An 11,639-nucleotide genomic window follows, 5' to 3' on the forward strand; every position below is an offset into this window, starting at 1 on the left:
CAATAATTCTCATATTAGGATAATTTTTTGACATTAAGCAACAATTAAGTTCCAAAGTGTTCAATTTTCTCAATTATAAATACTACACATTGACACTTATCACTCTTTGAAGACATGGATCCAGTTGACCTTGATATTCTTTATGATGCAATAGATCAACACAAGATCGTGTTCAGTAACCACAACATGATTGCTCCCCTTTGGAGTTAACATCCAGGCAGTGATGTAGGGAATGACTCTTTCATCCAGTTTGAGAGCACCAACATGAAATCCTTTGACTTTCATGAGAGGATTTCAAGGACAACTCACATAGACACTTTGACTAGATTAGGAAAAATGTTTCCATTCATCTCCAGAAAGCGCTGCAATTTCTGATTCTTAAGGCTTTTCTGACTTCCTTGAGGTTATGTTCTTTAACTAGTTGAAAGACAACAATTTTTGGTGTGATATGAGTTGATTTTTAGATTTCATATTTTATGGTGGCACTTTGTTTATGAGTTTTTGTTTTAGGCAAAATATGGTGAGAAACCCAAAGAAGATTCCCACTGAACATGAACTTATCCAAGTGGTTAAGTAAGTGTGAATATTCACTTCTAGAGGACAAAGGGAAAAACACAATATAAGGTGATGATAATGATGAGGTGCGAAAATTAAAATAACATAAGATGGAAGAAGCAAGATTATGATAGAATAAAAAAATGAAGAACAAATAAGCAAAAGGAAATGGAATTATGGAAGGAGTAATGGAAGAAAGAAAGAGAAAGATGAGAGAAAGCTTATGAAATGGAACATATGGATCATGCCACTTGGAAGGATGGGAGCTTCCAAGATGAGTGGTAAAGAGCTGTCACTTGAAGTGCACTACACTCACAAGATAAGACCCAAGAACCTTTAGGAGACTCAGTTCACTAAACACTCTGGCAGAGTTTCTTTTCTATTCAAACTCAATGTGTAATACATGAGGCAAGACACTTTATTTATAGTAGAGTGTCTTGGAGAACAAGATAGAGGGGTAGGGGTGTCATTTAAGAGAAACCTTCTAGAAGGTAGGTCAAAGAAACTCTAAACCTAGAAGCATTTGCCATGAAAGGTTTGGCTTGACACAAATCCAATTAATGCTAAGTACACCCCAATTTATGTTAATTAGTGAACCCTACTCTAGCTTATTCTTCTATTTGGACCTCAAAAGTGAGCCAAATTTATTTACATAAACTTTTCTTTTAAAAGGACTAGAAGAAAGAACACCTGATGTTTTGGCCTATGTCAAGTTCTACTTTTGCTAAGGTCCTTCTGAAGTTTTGTGGGGCCTTGTCTTCGATGTTGAGATAACTGATTTTTTTGTGAAATTTTTGTTTTGTCCTAGGTTATCTCCTTGTCTAATTGGGTTGTATCAGAGTGTTAATGGCTTTTCTGCTCATTTCATGCAGAAAACTTTCAATCCACTCATTGTCACCAGAGAACCAAGTCTCTAGATGACCAATCCTTGTTGCACCCTTTGTTTCACGAGATTTCTTTCTCCGTGGTGAGTGGGATGAAGAGGTCATGATGCCTGTGATTTTTATGAAAGTGCAGAAAAGAAAGAGATGCAAAGGATGTTCGTGATTGATGTTGTGAATGCACACTCGACATATTACACACACATATGATAATATTAAAGTTGGTTTGGTGAGTTTTATTTTATCTGAGATAAAAAAAAAAGCATTTGTTACAGTTTTGGAAACTGCAATTTGTTAGTTTAAAAGGAACTAGACTTGATTGCACATAATGGTGATTGACAATACATCAATTGCAATTAATATTTTAAAGAAAACAGTTAGATATTTTCACTTTGCTTTCATTACAAGTTTATTCTTTTGTTATTCATTTGTAAGTATTTGTGATACTTACTATTTCTCTTTAAAATCAATAGTTGACCTTCCTTTGGTCATATAGGACTCTTTAGCACATACACAATTAGGAAATTTTTGTTTTAAAAAGACTAAGAAAAAATTTCTAAGGGAACTTTGTCTAGGAAAGACTTGGTTCTCAAGTGGTCATAGTGACTCACCTCTCTTTCCCGGGAGTGAACTTGGAGAAAATTTGACTTTTTGACCTTTTAAGAAACTTCCAAATTAAATCTTTGTGAAATATTTTAGTTTTTCATTCAACAATGAGTGATCATTCTCTTCGTTATTCTCGTGTGATTATGAATCAGAGGGGTCATAACATAAGGAGAATTTGTGAGATATGAAAATAAAAAAGATGTCATGGATGATATAAGGGACATGTTTGAGAAATCAAGAAAAACTTAAGAGCAAAAATAAAGAAGGTTCCAATAGAAAACGAGAACATATACTCCCAAGGAGAAAAATGGGTGTATAGCAATCCTTACTATATCCATTCCTATCAACCACCCCTTAAACAACATCATTAGCCTAGAAGTCTCCCTCCTTCTACAAAGTTGAAAGTAGACCTCCATTCTTTTTATGGAAACAAAAATGTTAAAGTATATTTAGAAAGAGAGACAAAGGTTGATCAAATTTTTTAATACCACAAAGTAAATGAATTTAGAAGATGATATGAATACTCAATGTTTTGAAGAACATGCCATGTCTTGATGGAAACAAAAGGCAAAATGATGTCAGGATTGGTAGAAATTCAGAAATATTGAATTGGAATGAGTTGAATGTGTGTTTGAGAAGAAAGAAAAGATAGAAAGAAAATATTGAAGAAAGAAGAGGGAGAAAAGAAAATATTTTGAAAATCTCTTCTTAAAATAAATCTTGTATGGAGTTGCCAAAAGAAAATGAAAATTTTCAAGAAACATGGCAACCACATAGGACATAAAAACAAACAAATAAAAATAAAATTGTTTCTAAGAACATGAAATTCTGTCTTTTTTATAAGAAGGACATGAATTTTAGAAGTCAAAAATTGCTTAATTATGTCTTGAAGAACTTTGTTCTTGTTGGCCTTTATATATATATATATATATATATATATATATATATATATATACCACTTGATTTGTTTTGTGTTTATTTCATATGGGTGTTTGATCCTGAAGGAAAAACATCAAATAAAGGCAATAATAAGGCTACTATCCGAACCAACAATGTAAATATGAGGACAGATCATTCTCAAGAGGGAGGGTTTGATGGAGGACCATCTAGCCACCATATATTTGGAAGAGTCTTTTTATTTTTCTTTAACATTGAAAAATTGTATAAAGTAGTGTAGGTTTTTTTGGGCTATGTTTTTTGGGTCTTGTATTGGGCATAGTAGAATAAGGTACAAATAAAAAAAGTGTAAATAGTCAGCATGGTATAGGAAGTATGAGGAGTCCACCTAAGCGTAGGTAAGAAAGGTATGAACATCCACATGTCATCTCCTCAATGGAGTGGATTTTCCACCAATGAAGAAAGATCACTTGTCAACCTCTAATTTGAGAGGATTTACTCCAATAAGATGAAGTCATTTTTCACCATGGAATTGGAGAGTTTTTAAGTTTAAAATTTGAACAATTGCCTGCTCTTAGCATTACAAATAAGTGTGTTAGGCCTCTTGTAAATGCAACTTGAATTGAGTGAGAAATTTATGCCAAAATGTTGTCTTACTTGACTCAAGTTCACTTTATGTTAGCACCAATTTGTTTGTCTAGTCTAGGACTCTTTGAAAGTTGATCTCACCTCTTATAAACCTTTATTTCCACACATCAAATTCACCTTACTAATATGACTTATGCCTCCATATAGCTTTCACATTTAGGGATGACAATGTGAGCTAGCCCGCCCCGCACTTGGCCCAAAAAATACGGGCTGGGTTGACCCGCCCCGCATAAAATATGCGGGTTGCTTTTATTGACATGCCTCGCATAAGGGTTAGTTTGCATAAGTGTTTTTTGTTTATTAAGTTAGTTTTTTTTTTCTTATTTAGATGAATTAGATAAATAATCTCACAATATTATTCTCATGACACATGCGTAATAAAATATTGGTAAAAAAATTATATGATGTTTTGATTTTCATGAAATTTGAATTTCAATCGTACTAATAAATTGACTAATAAAATAATTCACTAAATATATAAATTTTTTTAAGGTAATATATGTAGACACGTGATTACTATTTTAATGAAAAATAATATAAAATAATATATATAAATATATATTTAAATTTTATTATAAAAAAAGGCTAAGATCTTACTACAACATTTGATGACTATTGAATTTTAAACGATCTATGCATTTTAGAAAGACAAAAAAAACTCTTTTAAATATTAAAAAATCATTATCAAAATATGGGGTGCATAAATAAATTATAGGTGTGTAGAAAGAAATTTTTAAAATATGTGCATTATGTGGGTCAGCCCTTTCTGTCCCGCACTTGGCCCGTGCAGGTTGTGGGTTATGTAGGATGGGCCTATGTGGACAAATAGGTTGAAATAGACAGTCAGTCCCGCATTTTTTTCAATGGGCCACGAGTCGGCCCGCATGGTTTATTCCGCTTTACCATTCCTGTTCACAATACCTCCATATAATTCATTCAAAATTATAAACTCCAAAACAAGTAAGAATTCAAGACTCAAGACTGGGTTTGCATCACATGGTATAAACATTATTGTCTCTTATCACATGGTATAAACAATAATGAATTGTCTCTTAATACCATTTGAACATAGCAAAGGATTTTGACTTAACATTCAGGAAATATGTCCATAACTTCCTGCTATAATTATCAATGAAGGTAATTATGTACCTTTTATGGTTGATGGACTCAAGTGAAATATGACCACAAATGTTTGCTTGTACAAATTTAATCCTTTTATAAGCTCTCCATGAACCACCTTTTGGAATGGGTTGTCATTGAAACTTGTAAACCGTTCATACAATGCATAATTTTGAGGGAGCTTTGAGAGACAGGATAGCTTTCACCATCTTCCTGTTGGATAAAAGTTACATAGCCGAGAAATTTAAATGTCCAAACTATGATGCAACAAGTCAACTAGATGGTGAGAGGTAGTTTGGAAGCATGTAAGAGGTGATGCTTGAATTGTCAATGAAGTGCGCAATATAAACATCCTCTTTGTAGACATTTGAGTTTGTGCAATTAATCCCCTTTCAATAGGTAAATTTCGTCCTTGTAGTTGACTAATACTGAGTAGGTTATTTTTCAATTCAGGTATATAAAACACATAATTGATTACCATATTTGTTCCACTAACTTGCAACTTGATGGTTCCTTTTCCGTTACTACCATTTTATTGTCATTTCTGAGCTTTGAAACTTGCATGAAGTTTTTCTCGTTGAGCTTTATAACTTGTTTGAAGGTTTGGTCTAGGTGAATAAACCAACGTGTGTTAGTGAGTGATCTTTAAGGCTTTTTCATCTCCTCCATTATGATTGCTCATTCTCTGCTCATGTACAATCAAGTTGCTTTAAAGTTCATCTATTGTTGGTTTATCAAGATCATTTTACTTCTCCATTGAGCATATTACATAATTGAACTTTGTAGTCACTAATCGCATAAATTTACTTCCTTCAGTTGACTAAACAAATAAGATTACATAAAGGTAGCAAAGCTCAAAAGAGAGTTGAGGAAATAGAAGTAGGATAGTAATGAGCAGAAAAAGAAAATTAACATATCGAACCCATTTAAACGACCACTCTTTCAACTGTCCAAAGAAACACTAATTTTAATAGCCATAAAATGATTTTGATTGGACACAATCTAGTGAATACTTAATTATAAAATAATGGCACAATTTTGCCACCAATCATGGAAGTTTTATACATCGAAATCCTCAAAATTTGTAAGACACTATTTGCAGGCTTAATCAATTGATAATGCTATGATTGCTAGATCCTCCAATACTACACTGTAAATCATTAATTTTCGCCTCATTGCTACTGAAGAATCAATTTCATATACAATTTGGGGAAAGCTCGGCAAATAGGCAGTGATGATCGTCTGAACCTTTTATTCTTCATCATTTTGACAGGTCTGAAATTAGGGAAAATAAATTCAAAGGAAAGGTTTTCTATCAGGGCAAAGTACCTTTAACTTCTTTCCTATCAGCACCCCGAGCCTGAAATTCAGAAGATCATCAATCAGTGTTGAAAAAAACACATCATCTACCAAGTAACTAATAATTTTCACGTAATTTTAAAAATTTTCTCTGTTTGGGATTTACATTTTGAGAATTGAACAGCGTAGAAATTAAATCAACTCATCCATGTTAAATAGTCTTCCCATCATGATTTCAAATATCAAAACTCTTATCTAAAGTACTCTCCGTTTCAAAATAATTATCATTTGACATGTTTTAATTGGTTTTAAATTACTTGAGACTTTTACGAAACTAAGTACTGATTATATTTTTTTCAACTTTATCCTTAACTTTTTGGTATCTCCATTAAGAAGAAGGGGAGAGCATTAATTGAATGAATGGGTAACCCAACAAGTGAGCTTAGAAATTGAGAATACTGCATGACTTTCTGAATCCTAACAATTATTTGAGTCGGAAGGAGTAATAGCATCTTGCATATATCGTTTGATTTGCTTATACCCAAATTTATGTAACATTTGATAACAAAAGAATGAAGAAAAGTACACAAAAGAATGAGTAGAGATGAAATTTTCACTACCTCAACACCTAAACCTTTAACATATACGTTGTTAAATAAATCAGATGGCTAAGGCATTTGACTTTCCTGGAAATCAGAAAAGAATATAAGTGAGAGATTGTAAATCACAGAGAACTGCAAAAGATGGAAATATATGGGATACCAAAATTAGTAAGAGAAGAATAAACAATAGTTTCACCTTTGCTTTGGCAATGACTTCGTCAACTTCTTTTCTTGCTTCTTTCTCAATGTCCTGAAAGATGTGCATAATATTTTAGCGTTAAATTCTAATGTTCCATCAACATTAATATGATAAGAATAGAACTTTGATTTCTTTAACAAAATACAGACATCAACATCTTACATCAGAGGCACACCTCTTTAATTCCTCTAAATCAAAACACAAAAGATAGGAAAATGGTTACAGGTTGTTCAAGGGATTTTCTTCTCCCCTGCCTTATGGTCCTAAACCCTTCGCTCAATGTCAAGGAGAGAGAATTGAAAAGTTAAAGATAGGTGCAGTAAATAACACCCCCAAGCATTGGCCTAAAAGAATGCACCCCCAGGCACATATCAATCACACTTTCCCCCATCAAATTTTGGGTGCCAATGCTTGGGGGTGCATTTTACCCAACTTACAGCAAAAAGAAAAAAAGAGGAAAAATCAATTTGAATACCATCCTCTATGCTGTATTGTGAATTGAGTCTTACATGCGAAAGATCCCTTCCACAAAGCTAACCAATTCATACAGCTTATCCTCCTTGTTTTGAGCATTACCATATTCCTACCCGTTCTAGTAGACAATTGTCAAGCCTGACAGTTCTACCAATCTATGTCCTGCTGTGTTAATTGGGCCTTTAAACTACTTGGCTCTAACACTCAATCATTGAATAAGTTCCCTCTTTCTATTTCCCTGTTTTCCACGATTTTCGTTAGTAGAATTCACATTTCACACCTTGCATTCAGCATCCAGACTGTCTACACATTGGTCAAGTGCCTTAACGGCCTTACTCCCCTGCATTCCTAATACTATTGCTTGTCTAACATTAGTACACGAGACACTTGCGTGATAAACTAGAAGCCGTTCCAAATGGACAGAAAATTTGTGCACTTATTCCAAATTTAAAGAAAATCATGACATAATCCATGATAGACAAACAGATCATATTATCATTCGACATATGGCATAACATAAGTATTTACAGGCAGAATAAAGCTCAAGTAAACAGTAACGATCATAATTAAAGTCTACCGATTACATGATAATTATTAATTAACCTATGAGAGGACTCAAATTCCATGACAACTATTTTAATATAACCACAATAATAGGAAAAAATACACTTGCATAATTTCATGAAAATAACAATTGGAAATGTATTATATAAACATAAAATTTACACATTCCTAGATGACCTGCAGCACAATAAAGAAAACTGTTTCATGAACTTGAAAAGTAAAATACCACAATGCCCAGAAAAAGTTGACCATATATGAAGATGAAAGCAAGACTGCAGTAGTATTTAATACAAAACAAACACATCACATTTTAAAACTGCCGAGTGGAGCTTGAGTACAAATTTCATTCAATCACCTTTAGCTCCTTTTCAGTAGATATATCATGAACCAATAGCAGCTTTCTTACTCTTTCAATTGGATCACGCTCCTATAATCAAAAGAAAGGAGTAAATCAAAGAAATAGAATAAAATCCTGAATATAATTAAAATAATAAGACATATAATCATGGCCATAGTAATATACCTGTCTCACACCAGAAATTTCATCACGAGTGCGGTATGTGCTGCCTGGATCAGACATGGAGTGGCCATGGTATCTGTATGTATCCATTTCAAGAATCTGGACAAAATAATTTAGAGAAAACAGCTATTATAATATAAGAGAATAAAAGAATCATTCCTAAAAGCTAAACATAAATTTAAGAAATATAAGTACGAATAAGTAAATTTACTCACAATGGGGCCATTCTTCAAGGCAAACTCCTTCGCAAATTTACAAGCTTGTTTAACAGCAAGAGTATCCATGCCATCTACCTGCACAAATTTACTTCCAAAATGATTAAAAAAAAAGGTGTTCGCAAAAAGACTACAGTGTATATTCAACCAGCACATATGCACAGTTATAAATCAGGGATTGCAACTCGGCAATCTTGAGCTACCACTAACCAGCAACAAAATTGTCAGGAATGTAGAGCAGACAGTAGAATGGCTGCCATACCAAAGTTTTATATAAAATATAAAAAAATTATTTACACTACACACACGTATATGCTCAAAATAAAAATTTATAATTGAAAAGCAGAGATACAAACATGAAAAAAGAAGTTGAGTCAGTTGTGTTGTGTGATGTTTTTGGGCAGACGAAAAGCTTTGATATAAATTTCCTTTTTAAACACTGCTTCAGGCATTGTTCACCATCTACTACCTTGTTCAAACAACCACTTGATATTACTTCCTAAGAGCTTTTACTTGCGCCTGTTTTCCTTTACTCTATCTCTACAAATCCCAAAAATATGAATTTCACTCCCACTAATGCATAATTGGTGGCTACTCCACCTCTCAGAAGGGTTACAAGTGTCATCCCCACAGGTATAATAGTCATCTCTAAAGACGATGACTTCAATGAAATTTCATTTTCTTCTTCCCTTTTCCCACCTCCTCTTCTACACCCATTTTATTTCCTGCACAATTCCTATTGTTCCCCCAAGCCACTGTTCCTCCTCAACCAACCTCTCCTTCCCAGTCCTATCACTACAAAACTCTAATTCTATCATTCCATCTCAACCTTCCGACTCTGTTTCTCCTCTACCCCAACCTGCCAATGTCCATCAATCTAACTCACAATCAACAAATCAATAACAAGAGTCATTGCCGAGACAGACATTCAACTACGTGGACAAAGACGAAGTTTGGAAATGATAAAAACAGCCAAAAAGGAAAATATATGAAAATTGAGGGAGAAGAAAGCACACAACACAAGAGAACAGAGAACAAACAGGAGAAGTCAACACCAATCAGGCTGCACTGCAATGTGTGAACAGTGAGGCATTCAATATTCACAATGCATTTCCTTAAATAAAATAATCGCCATCAATCTCTCTAACCTTCAATCCAGGAACATAATCCCCACGCTTGTAATAAGCAGGACTCTTAGCAGCTCTCCACTCAGCAGTCCCCATTCCATCTGTCCCACAAATCACACCAAATTAATCCTCAACCCAAATCAACAAGGGCCTTGTTCCCATAATTTATCAATAAGCACTACTAAGTTTCTCCCAAGGTAAAATTAGCTCATGTGTAAGCTTAAATAAATTTTTGGAGAACTTGCCAGAGAACTTCGGCAAATTTTTACTTATGAGCAAAGCTTATTCAAAAAATAATCCAAACAAGTCTAAAACTACCTCGCATTTCAAGTCACTAACCAGACAAGGTCAAACTCACAATGATTATTCTCGCAGACCAAAATGGAAGGAAGATCCCAAAGCGCAGAAATGTTAAGCGCCTCGAACAACTGCCCCTGATTGGCAGCACCATCACCGTACATAGAAAACGTAACATTCTCATCCTTAGAATACTTCTGAGCAAAAGCCAATCCACAACCAAGCGGAACCTGAGCCCCAACAATGCCATGCCCACCGTAGAAGCCACCCTCTTTCCTGTAAAAGTGCATGGAACCACCTTTCCCTTTGGAGCAGCCGTCGCGGCGGCCCATGAGCTCGGCGAAGACCTCGATCAGGCTTCCGCCGCGGCTTAGGAAGGTGCAGTGGTCGCGGTAGGCGGTGATGACGCAGTCCTTACGCGTGATCGCAGCCTCCATCCCCACCGCGACGGCCTCCTGACCGTCGTAGAGGTGGCAGAAGCCGCGGATCAGCTTGGCCTTGTAGAGGGAGTCCGCCGCGATCTCCATCCGCCGCATCAGCGCCATATCGCGGAAGAACGAGAAAAGCTCCGCCCCGGAGGTCTCGACGGCGCGTGAGGGCGCGTCGCAGCGGTGGGCGGTGAAGGGAAGTGAAGTCTCCACGGTGAGAGGTTCCGTGGAGGAGGAGGACACCGAACGTCGCCGTAGCGACAAGTAAGAGGATATGGGTTTCAATATATTCGACGGCGATGACGAAGCAACTCGCGATAGAGCCATTTGGATCGAAAGAATGAGGTACGAAACAAAAAAAAAAAAGGCAATTTATTTGAAAATTGGGTTAGAATGTAGAAGGAGGGAATGTGAAGAAGGAAATATAGTTAGATGCAGGGTTAGGTGAGAGTGATGATGGAACAGTGACAAAGATAGAGACCCAAGAAATTTGGATTCGCTGCGTTGATCAGTGGTGGAACAGGTGTACACTCTCTATATACATCGTTCATCTTCTTCAATGGGTCTTTTCTGTACCACGTGGATCGAAACAAACCGTTGGACATAGATCCACATGCTACTGCATTAATTTTGGATGCACGGAATCCATAACCGACAATAGGAGAATTTTCGTTTTGTTCCATGATTAAAGTACTTGAATTTGCAGAGCTTGTCCCCGAATAAATTCCGCGCTGCTACACAAAATTACAATGTGCTTACTACTACTATCAAATATTTGATAGATTTAATGGAATAATACAAATTACACAATTGTATAATACACAAACAATACAAATTTATATTATTAAATTGAAAACAACAAAATCAGATAACTATAAAGAGGAAAAAAAATGAAAGTATTAACGTGAAAGTGAATCGTACCTAATATACAAATTATGCCTTTGTTATATAAACTACTTTAACACTCGACCAAACTTAGATTTCTTCAAAATCTTTTTGATTATTGGATTTTTCCTTTTAGTTTGTCGATATCTTGAAGGTATAAAGACACTTAACACTCAAGTCAACAGTGAATATGTCTAAATCATAAATATTATAGTCATATAATCATTACCTTTTCTCTTTTAGGATCTTCTCCTATATATCTATTTTATGACCTTGAGAATTATCTCAGACCATGAAGACCTAATGCTCCCTTAATAATTTTG

The 11,639-nt window shown here is 35.0% G+C and overlaps 1 protein-coding gene across 1 annotated transcript; it reads right to left on the reverse strand.

Annotated features, from left to right (window-relative positions):
- Positions 1–5,653: 5,653 nt before the first annotated feature.
- Positions 5,654–10,941, reverse strand: LOC137806509 (pyruvate dehydrogenase E1 component subunit alpha, mitochondrial-like). The gene is made up of 8 exons (XM_068606683.1): positions 10,065–10,941; positions 9,728–9,807; positions 8,580–8,657; positions 8,368–8,463; positions 8,200–8,271; positions 6,804–6,857; positions 6,626–6,691; positions 5,654–6,066 (listed from the first exon to the last, which is right to left on the reverse strand). The coding sequence occupies exons 1-7, from the start codon at positions 10,756–10,758 to the stop codon at positions 6,674–6,676; spliced, it is 1,092 nt and encodes a 363-aa protein (XP_068462784.1). The 5' UTR covers positions 10,759–10,941; the 3' UTR covers positions 5,654–6,066; positions 6,626–6,673.
- Positions 10,942–11,639: the final 698 nt, after the last annotated feature.

The sequence above is a fragment of the Phaseolus vulgaris genome, chromosome 3, assembly GCF_000499845.2.
Source record: "Phaseolus vulgaris cultivar G19833 chromosome 3, P. vulgaris v2.0, whole genome shotgun sequence".
Classification (NCBI taxonomy): Eukaryota; Viridiplantae; Streptophyta; class Magnoliopsida; order Fabales; family Fabaceae; genus Phaseolus; species Phaseolus vulgaris.